Source organism: Coffea arabica, chromosome 2c (genome assembly GCF_036785885.1).
Source record: "Coffea arabica cultivar ET-39 chromosome 2c, Coffea Arabica ET-39 HiFi, whole genome shotgun sequence".
In the NCBI taxonomy this organism is placed as follows: Eukaryota; Viridiplantae; Streptophyta; class Magnoliopsida; order Gentianales; family Rubiaceae; genus Coffea; species Coffea arabica.
In genome coordinates this window covers 24,432,880-24,443,400 of record NC_092312.1, presented here as the reverse complement: position 1 = coordinate 24,443,400, position 10,521 = coordinate 24,432,880, and the positions used below count along the sequence as shown (strand labels likewise).

The window sequence follows — 10,521 nt, the reverse complement described above, 5'->3', positions numbered from 1 at the left end:
AACTCTTTTGGCTATTAAAAAAATTTAAAATTTAGACGCAATAAAAAAAAAACATAAACATAAACAAGAAACTAATTATCGAAAATTAAAATATGTAATCAGATGAAGTAATCAACCTAAAATAGGCATTCACTAAAGTTTAACGTGCATTAAAAAAGCGACAGCTCAAGAGAGGTGCCAATTTGAGCTTAAAATCGGGGTCTCGGGGTTGCGTGGGAATCATATACTAAACGGCAAAAGCCATTCTTGCAAGGCATTCAAAAGTCAGAAATTTAACATTTGCCTACTACTTATGAGGAAACCAAACTGCCCTTAGTTTTTTTGCACCAATTAAAGTTGGATGAGCTAAGTCTTTTCGTGGACGTAAAATATTCTTTACATTGACATTAAGATCAAGACTGTAAATATTTGAGATTCAGAACTTCTGAATCTTTTTATCTTTTTTTTTTTTTTTTTTTTGTTGACGGAATGGGTGTGTGGATCAATTCTTACGGGCCCGACTAATCCCACTCCAACCCGGGAGGAGAGGCCCCGTCCCCCCGAACACGATAACCACAGGACTCGGATCCTTGCGGGCACTGGACACCAGCTCTTAAGGAGGCTTGTTGAGACCAACCAAACTGCCCATGAGAAGCAAATAATTTGGTAAGAGGCAAGGGTTGAACCCCTGTGGTGGCCACTGAATATATAAAACACATATTTGACTGTTTGAGTCTGTGCAACTTATGAGATTAGCTATCCATTCCAAAGATTCTAAAATATTATATCAATTTCCAAGTTGTGTACTATAGATTTACAGACTACAATAGCACTTAGCAAGTTGAATCAATGGTGAAGAAAGTTAAATTTGTCCCTATATTTTCAAAAGAAAAATCCATATTTACGTATACAGATGCATATATATATATATATGGAACTCTGGTTACAATCCAGATGATGATTTCCCTTCTCCTACTACTTCTATTTATAGTCATTGAGGCGGTGGCCATTTTCATAACTAACTAACTAACTAACTAATGATGTCAGAAGCTTGTATACGTAACAAACTAATTGACAGCTCAGCACTAGGAGCTATTCCAAACAGATTTCCCTGGACTAATTTGTTAACCATTTTCACGCGCATCAATCACCCCTCCTCATGAGGGAATTGCCGCTGAAGATCTTGCAAATACTCCCAAGTAGAATCCTCTCAAAAACAATTACTCCATTGAACCAGAACTTGTGTTGCTGTAGTTCGACCCCTCCTTGCTATCTGCCTGCCTAGAATTTCTATAGGTTCCATCATAAGTTGTCCCTGATCCGTCACTCCAGCAGGGATATAAGTTTGAACTGGGACTGACCCTATCTTCTTTTTTAGCACAAAAACATGGAAGGTTCAATTTGTAAGCAACTGATCCCACCTTCGCTTCTATTTGGAAAGGTCCAAAATAATGAGGAGCTAGCTTCTGACAGTGATGAGCTCATAAGGAGTGCTGCCTGTATGGTTGCAATTTAATATAAACCCAATCACCAATGTTAATTGCTTCTCAGTCCTGTGCTTATCGACCAGTTGCTTCATCCTATGCTGGGCTTTGGCCAAATTATGCTTCAACTGATGCATCAACATCTCTCTAGCCTTAAGACTTCTGTCTACTGATTCGACTGTGGCTGCTTCACGTAGGTATGGTACATGAATCGGTGCTGCCTGACCATAGGCCACTTCATAGGGGGTGAATTTGGTAGAAGTGTGAAAGTTGGTGTTGTACCAATATTCTGCTAAAGATAACCACAGGCTCCACTGCTTAGGTTGATCACTGGTCATACATCTCAGGTATTGCTCGAGACATCTGTTGACCACCTCAATTTGTCCATCACTCTGAGGATGATATGAACTCGAAACTGCTGAAGCTTGAAAAGCTCCAGCCAAAAATTACTAAGGAATGTGGTATCCCTGTCACTCACAATGGATTGGGGCAAACTATGCAAATGACAAATTTAATCCAAGAATAGCTGAGCCACAGTAATAGCTGAATATGGATGGGCTAAAGCCAAGAAATGTGCATATTGGCTAAGCCTGTCCACTACCACTAAAATGATATTTTTTCCCTTGGATAAGGGCAAACCTTCAATGAAATCCATGAAAATATCTGTCCAAACCCTGTGTGGAATGGGGAGTGGTTGCAAAAGACCAAAATAAGAGGAATTCTCTGGTTTGGACCTCTGACAGATATCACAAGCTGCAACAAAGTTGGCAACATCCCTGAAAAAATGTTTCCAATAGACCACGCTTTTCAACTTTTTATAAGTCACTTCCATTCCTGAATGACCACCTTGTGCACTAGAACGCCATAATTCCATCAGTTTATGTTTCAAAATTGGATCATCTCCAATTACCAACTTGCCCTTCCTCTTAAGAAGCTCCTGACTCCATGTATAATGTTAATGGCACTGGTGCCCTACAGACAAGTTCTGAATAATATCCTGCAACTGCTTATCATTCTGCTAGCTGTTCTGGATGTCAACAATCAAAGAGGAAGTAAATGTGACTAAGGAATGCAATTGCCCTTCCTCTTAAGAAGCTCCTGACTCCATGTATAATGTTAATGGCACTGGTGCCCTACAGACAAGTTCTGAATAATATCCTGCAACTGCTTATCATTCTGCTAGCTGTTCTGGATGTCAACAATCAAAGAGGAAGTAAATGTGACTAAGGAATGCAATTGCCCTTCCACATGAGATCTCCTGGATAAGGCATCAGCAACAATGTTGTCATTGCCCCTTTTATACTGCACTATATAATCATATCCCATCAGTTTAGCTATCCATTTCTGTTGTAAAGGAGTGTGAATCCTCTGTTACAGAATGTACTTGAGGCTCTGATATCTGTTCTGACTGTAAAATGTCTGCTAATCAAATAAGCCCTCCATTTCTCTATAGCAGTCACCACTGCTAGCATTTCATTTTCATACACAGATAAGGCCTGATGAGTTGGAGACAATGCCTTGCTGAAGAAAGCAATAGGCCTCTTCCCTCGCACTAAGACTGCCCCTATCCCAGTTCTTGATGCATCAATCTCAACAGTGAATACTTGGTTAAAATCTGGTAATGCTAGTACAGGTGGATTACTCATGGCTTTTTGCAATTCCTAAAAAGCCTGCATTGCTGCATTACTCCTCTGAAATTGGTTCTTCTTAAGTTACTCAGTCAAAGGCTTAGCGATTCTCCCATAATGTTGTACAAATCTTCTGTAATATCCTATGAGGCCTAAAAAAACCCCTTAGCCCCTTGACATTCTGAGGTATAGGCCAAGATTGAATAGCTGCTATCTTTTGGGGGCTGCTTGTACTCCTTCTGAAGTAATCACATGTCCCAAGTAATCAATCTACTGCTTTGCAAAAGCGCACTTACTCAATTTAACCTTTAAAGTATTAGCTCTCAAAGTTTCAAAAACCTTCCGGAGATGTATCATATGATCTTTCTATATTTGACTATCTATCAGTATGCCATCGAAGAAGACCAACAAGAATTTTTTGAGAAAAGACCTGAAAACATCATTCATGAGATTCTGGAAAGAAGGAGCATTTGTGAGACCAAATGGCATAACTAAAAATTCATAATGACCATCATGGGTCCTAAAAGCTATCTTATGAATATCCTCTGGGCACATTCTGATTGATGATAACCAGATCTAAGATCTAGTTTAGAAAAATATTTAGCACCAATTAGCTCATCCAACAGCTCTTCAATCAGTGGAATTGGGAATTTGTTCTTGACAGTAGCTTGGTTTAGTTGCCTATAATCAATACACATCCTCCATGAGCCATCCTTCTTCTTAACTAGCACAACAAGTGATGAATAAGGGCTTGAGTTTGGTCTGATAATGCCACTTTCAAGCATCTTAGTAACCAATCTTTCTATTTCCCCCTTCTGAAAGGCTAGGTACCTATAAGGCCTGACACTGATAGGGTGAGTGCCTTCCTTAAGAGGTATTCTATGACCATGCAGCCTTTTTGAGGGCAATTCTGTAGGTTCTTGGAACAAATCATCATATTCCTTTAGCAACTAATCTAATGCAGACCCTTCTTATACCTGATCACCTTTATGTGTAGTAGTTATAGCAAGAATGTCAACATTTTCTTCAGTGTGATCAACAACTGCCTTGATCAAGCAACTTGTTGCATTTTTTTCTTCTTGATCAACTGCAATCCCAATTGCTTCATTCCTCTCAATACTACTCTGTGACCATTCTGCAGGAACTCCATTCTAAGTTCTCCAAAATTCCACTTAATGTCTCCAATAGTGCTTAACCACTAAATTCCCAGAACCACTTCACACCCTTTCATTGGTAGTACCAGTAGATCAGTTTTGAACTCGTCCTTGCATTTTCCAGATAAAGTTGGAACACAATTCATTAGTGGTAAGCTTATTTCCATTTGCAACTTCTACCACCAAAGGCATTACTCTCTGTACTTTTAGCCCCAACCTCTGTATTACATTAGGATGGATGACGTTATGGGAACTACCACAATCAATGAGTACGTTCACTGATCGTTTGCCCACGTGGCCTGTGATCCTCAAAGTTCTAAAATTTGGCACTGCCATGCTAGTCATAGCATTGATTGAAATGTGTGCCAAATTACCTCCCCTGGTTTCTCCATCATCAACTTCCTCTTCCATAGACTCACTCCCCTTTTCTTCATAAACATGCCTCTGGTCATCCCAAATCTCCAATCTATGGAACTGTTTATTGCCACGTCTATGCCCCCATGCCAAATTTTTCATCACACCAAAAGCATAATCCCTTAGCCCGCTTATCATCCATTTCTGCTCAAGTTAGCCTTCTGTGAGATTTTCATTCCAACTCCTCATTACCCCTCCCAGTACTAGGTAGGGCAGGCATAGAAGGGGTAGGCAATAAGGGCCTAGCATTCTTCCTCCATTGGTGATTAGAAGACCCAGTACAACTATTATTCTTCCAATAATAGGGTTGATGCATACTGCTAACAAGATCTGAGAGATTAGGAGATACCTTGGTGTTGACTTTGGCCTTCTATTGCATATTCAGCCTTGCCGCCTCTATCTTTGCAAGCGCGCTTGCATGGGCCACATTCTTGGGCATGAACATCTAAACAGCCAGCTGAATTTCTGGTTTTAACCCACTTAAGAAGCAGCTTGTTGCATAATCTTCAGGTAAATCTATCCTGTTGAGTAACTTTTCAAATTGTTCCTGGTACATTAACACAGTACCAATTTGCTTTAATTCCTTCAGTTCTCCTATTGGGTCATCATACAGATAATCTCCAAATCTTGAAGATAATACCCTGATATACTCCTCCGACGAAGGTCCTCTCGAGTCAACTTGGACTTCATGTAGACTTGGTGCCATTGCAGAGCCTTACCCTTCAAGTTCACTGCTGCCATTTTTACCTTCAAAGCAGGTGGAGTTTCATCCACCTCAAAGAACTGCTCGTACAGCCAACCTCTAAAATCCTCCCCATTAAATTTGGGAAAATCAAGTCTAGAAAATCGTGTTGGAATCTGATAGTTACCTCCATTAACCCCAAAAGATCCAGAATTTTGAGGAGAAGAGTTCCCTTCCGTCTGATTTTTCTGCGTATGCAACTCAGATTCCTTAGTGCCGTCATTTATTTCTCAAATTGATCTTGTTTCTCTCTCAACATGGCCTTTACGTGTTCTTCCAAGTTTTCTGTTGTCATGTGATCTAGTGTCTTCTGCCATCTCTGACCTCTGAGCTGGATAACCCAACTCTGATACCACTAATGCAGAAAGCAGTAAAGATCAAGATTCCTTAACTCAGGAATTGCAAAATAATCGAGCAGCAATTCATAAGCATAAGGAATTATTGTATTGATGATGAAAGGACAGAGAAATATACATAAATGAACGAGGAACTCTTGTTTCAATCCAGATGATGATTTTCCTTCTCCTACTGCTTCTATTTATACAGCCATTGAGGCGGTGGATAGCCTACTGAGGCAGCGGCCATTTCCATAACTAACTAACTAATGATTTCAGCAGCTTGTATACGCAACAAACTAATTGACAGCTTAACCATTTTCACGTTCATGTTCTAATAGCACCAGCGAAATAGCCAATAGCCTTCAATCAGTTCCAGTTAATCTTGATCTACCACCCGAGGCCTATCCTTCTTGGGTAGCTTTTGATGGCCTCTGTTTTTTTTGTGCACAAGACTGTCCTTGCGTAGTTATGTCTTGATAACCAATGCATGCTGTATTTTACTTTTCAACAAAAATGGATATTTTCGCGATTACTTTGTAATCTTGTAATACATTAGTCCATGGTACTAAAAATAACATATAACTAGTATCGTAATTTTTCTTTACTCAATAAACTAGATTAGTAATCAAAAAAAAATTGTCTTTTTTTGTTATGTTTTGGTGCTATAGGGGGTATAAGTCCGAATTCATAGTCAAAACCACGAATCTACCAACAATTGCCAAACCACATATGAGAGAGCTCATTCTCCATAGGCTGCAAAATTGCCCAACAAAACCCAATTCAGTGTCCAATGGGTGCATTTGGATTAATTACTTTACATGCGCAGACCATGAATCAACGGTGACAGGCAATGCATGACAAGATTTTATGAGCTAAGGATTTCGATCGATGCTTTTCGGGTGGTGGACTTGGTGCACAAACAATATTAGATTCATCGGCTCCAGTCTTGAAGGCGTTATCACATTCGTCTCTGAATTTCTGGAATGCATTTTCAACATAGTTTACAGCCTCAATGACTTTCATATTCTCCAGTATTTTCTGTGGATAGATGTCCTTTGCAAGATCTCCGCTCAATACAGCAGCCAATTGCACCAACTCTTCTTGAAACTCACTCAGCTTTGATTCTTCATTGGCTTCCCTATCTCTTAATTTTACTGGCTCCGGCAACATAACTGTCATCATGTATCATTGCAAACATTTTTTTTAGAGTCAAATTTTCGACCTGCAGAACTCTTTTTTTTTTTTTTTTTTTTCTGACTATCCTGTTCCGTAGAATATTTCTCCTCCCTTTTTTCTAGAATGTCGAGAAATTTGATGATTACTAATTCAGCTTGAATTCTGTGAGCTAATAATTCTCCATCTAATTTTGAAGTAGGAAATCAGAAAAAACAGTCTTTTGATAAAGTGTTGGATTTTGGGAGCTTAAGTTTGTACTAGGGGCTTGTGTTAGCAGGAGCTTGTGGTTGATAGTGATCTAGTGTTTTGACCCCTGTTTCCAGTTTATACGTTTTAAAATCTAATGAAATAAAAAAGAAACAATGAAAATGTTTTGGCAAGTCTCTTGATGCCAATTTTCTTGAAAATTTGACAAATTTAATGTGAACCCAATCTTTGACTAGTGAAGGGGTAAATTAATCATTTTAAAAGAAAATTATATTGACATTAAAATACCAACTATAGGTAATATCATTTGCCAAATATTTTATGCAAGAAAAAGGATTATGAAGGGTTACCTGGACAATCACTTCTGGGGCTGCCCCTATTCAGAACACATTCCAAAGTGCCTGCCCATGCATCTCTCTTTGTCAAGAACTCTTTTAAATTGAAAATCTTCTTAACAGTGGCTGGAATTGATGAATGTTCAAACTCCGATGTAGGATATGGCCCTGATGGCCCATGTAACACTGCTTTGCCAATATGTTACATTTATGCTGGTTAACAACTTGACCAGAACAACATTAAGTACAAAACTATATGTCTAAGCACTAAAGTATCAAGTACAAAATGTTAATGCTTAACATACCAGTTCCACGTTCAATCCAGGGAGAAACCAGAATAGCTGGAACCCTAATGCCAAGGCGATCAAACCTGAAATTATGGGGTGCAGGAGCTACTTTGTCATCTGGGCTTGGAATTCCGGTGACAGGAGTTGGAACATGATCATAAAATCCCCCATGTTCGTCATAGATGATAATGAACAACATTTCATTCCACTGGGGACTTGACCTTATTGCTTCATAGACTTCTTTCACAAATTTCTGGCCTTCAGAGACATCATGTGGTGGATGATCATCGTTCCCTGGTACGAGTTTTGTTTCAAAATATCTCTGTTCAACTACTGCATAGTTTGGTAGTTTACCCTCCTTGCAATGCCTCTTGAAGTCTATATCAAACTGATGGAAGTTTTTTGTGTACTTCAACTTTCTAAGATTTCTGATAAATAGAAGCAAAGTACGTTTTGTGAGAGAGAATTTGAACAAGCTCATCCAATTATCTATGGATATTCAATCCTGCACGAGTAGTAATAGCATCATTTTCTTATCACTGCCTAATACCAATATGGTCCTATTTTAATTTACCTTTTAGGTGACAACATATCCGGAATAGTGTGATAGCTAGTCTTTTAACTTCTTTAAAAGAGTTGTCATAGATGCATCAGCTGTCCGATGCCAGTTACATACAACTGGTACAATGTAATCCTTTTTTATGAATGCCATTTGATGCCGAAGAACCCTCAAGAATGTGTAATTGTCTTGATATTTGAAATTGGCAGAGATAACAAGCGATGAAAAAAAGAGGTACTTTAATTAAGTTCATGAATCACACATTTTAATAAATTACAACCATTATCATCGGGATGGCCTCAAAAACTAAGCTAATTCTATTTTATGTAGCAATAAAGAAAATCCTCATCAGCTGGTGCATAGTGCATTATAAAATGACAGAAGTGCATCTCTCAAAAAAAAAAAAAATCATAGAAGTGCAAGCTTTTTTTGACCCAATTTACATTGACGATGACGCCTGCTTTGGATTTATCCATCAGTCTCTACCAACTATCATGTAATCACATCATTATACTATTCCTTTAGACTGAATCTACTAGTGAAAGCACATCCTCTAGGCTCTACCTGCTCAACTAAGTTTAGTAACAGGCATTTGGAGCTTAAGAAAAAAAAGAATTCAATTCACTTAGTCTCATATCACAATGTAACCTTGCCGATTTGCAGAAAATAATGCAATGCATAAAGACCCTTAAAAAGACTTTTGCATTAAGTCCATCTAATTCAATCATTATCCTAGTTAGGTGGCTATTAAATCAGTGTACAGAGAAGGGGCTGCTTAAAGTCATTAATCTGATTAAAGCATCATTTCTAATTCGTCCCAATGAGAGAGTCAATTGTACACGGGGCAATGCATAGACCACAAAGACAGAAATGTTTAACTTTCTTTACTGTGGAAAAAGTTTCCCCCAAAATCTTCAAAAGCAGCCAAAGACCATACGTTGACAAATTGGCCCCAACAATGAAAAAGGCAAAGCGGCCAGAGGGAAAAAGAAAATAACTGCGAGAATTTCAGAAATAAGTTAATTAAGGGAGAAAAAATTGCATCAAAAACAACTCATACTTACCTGAAGAAAAGTGTGGACGGAGGGTACTGATGATAAATCCCAAAAGTGCAACCACACTCTTCCAGGGACTCAAAAATTGTTTTCTGAGGGTATCCCTGAATCAGCATCTTGGTATCATTTGCAATGGCACCATAAGATGTAGCAGAGTGGATAAATAGCCTATTTGGTTGTGTTAAAGTAGGAATTGACGAAAACCATCTGTCACAAACAGCAAATTCTGAAATCAGCTCCTTGTAAACTGTCAATGACTCTGGTCTGAATCCATTCATTACTATCTCAGCCATCCCTTTCTGTATCCTCTCAGCATTCTGTGCAAAGCCTTCCATTGTAGGAGGAAGGTTTTGGGAGGCTGAAGATGTTGAGGATTGACCACCAGTCCACGGCACACCAAAAACTTGCTCATATATTGCTTCAAATGAATGGCCTGGATCTGGCTCGACATTGCCAGATTGATCGCCGAAATAGATGCGGTTTGAGTCGGGATCAGAGGTTGATAAGGGGTTCGATTCGGTTCCAGTTACACCGTCAATTTCTGGATTCAGGGACTTCATCCATCCTAGCATGTGATCGAATGATCGATTTTCTTGGACTAAAACGAGTATGGTTTTGATGGGATACTCCATAGCAGGCTCAGGCATTATTACAGGCTTTCTCTGGGCGCTTTGACTAAAAGATTTAGTGAAGCTTTCGAGTATGATCAGAATTCAGAAGATATGGAAGAGGAAGACATCAATAATTCGCAGTCTGTTATATATACATAGCAGTTGAAAGGCAGAAACTTCAGAAACAGCTGCCAAAGCCCATATATACCCATGGTTTTTTTTCTTTTTTTTTTTTTTAAATGTTGATGGTATTACAATGAACTGGCAAACAAAGTAACAAGAATTGGTTTTAAATCGTGATTGTATATCCGGTATAATGTGTAATAACCTTTAACAAATATCCTTTAGGATAAGATGAAGTTTGTTTATCTTAAACTCTTGCACAAAGTAAGACAAACCCTTTTAAACTAAAGAGTGTTTTTTTAGAGAATTCAAAGTAGTAGAAAAGTGATTTTCTGCAGCAAAATACCTTCTACTTGTCCTCTTTATATAGGAGAGATTGTTTAAGAAACAAATGAACTTAATAAATACTTATATGAACATATTCAAGGT

The 10,521-nt window shown here is 38.5% G+C and overlaps 1 protein-coding gene across 2 annotated transcripts; it reads right to left on the bottom strand.

Moving 5' to 3' along the window:
* Positions 1-6,469: 6,469 nt before the first annotated feature.
* LOC113722891 (non-specific phospholipase C3) lies at positions 6,470-10,144 on the bottom strand. 2 transcript variants are annotated; one of them, XM_072075443.1, is made up of 4 exons: positions 9,368-10,144; positions 7,763-8,172; positions 7,473-7,646; positions 6,470-6,911 (listed from the first exon to the last, which is right to left on the bottom strand). In XM_072075443.1, the coding sequence occupies exons 1-4, from the start codon at positions 10,003-10,005 to the stop codon at positions 6,574-6,576; spliced, it is 1,560 nt and encodes a 519-aa protein (XP_071931544.1). In that variant the 5' UTR covers positions 10,006-10,144; the 3' UTR covers positions 6,470-6,573. The 2 variants fall into 2 exon arrangements, with proteins under 2 accessions (XP_071931544.1, XP_027101922.1); XM_027246121.2 differs by having other exon boundaries at positions 7,473-7,643.
* Positions 10,145-10,521: the final 377 nt, after the last annotated feature.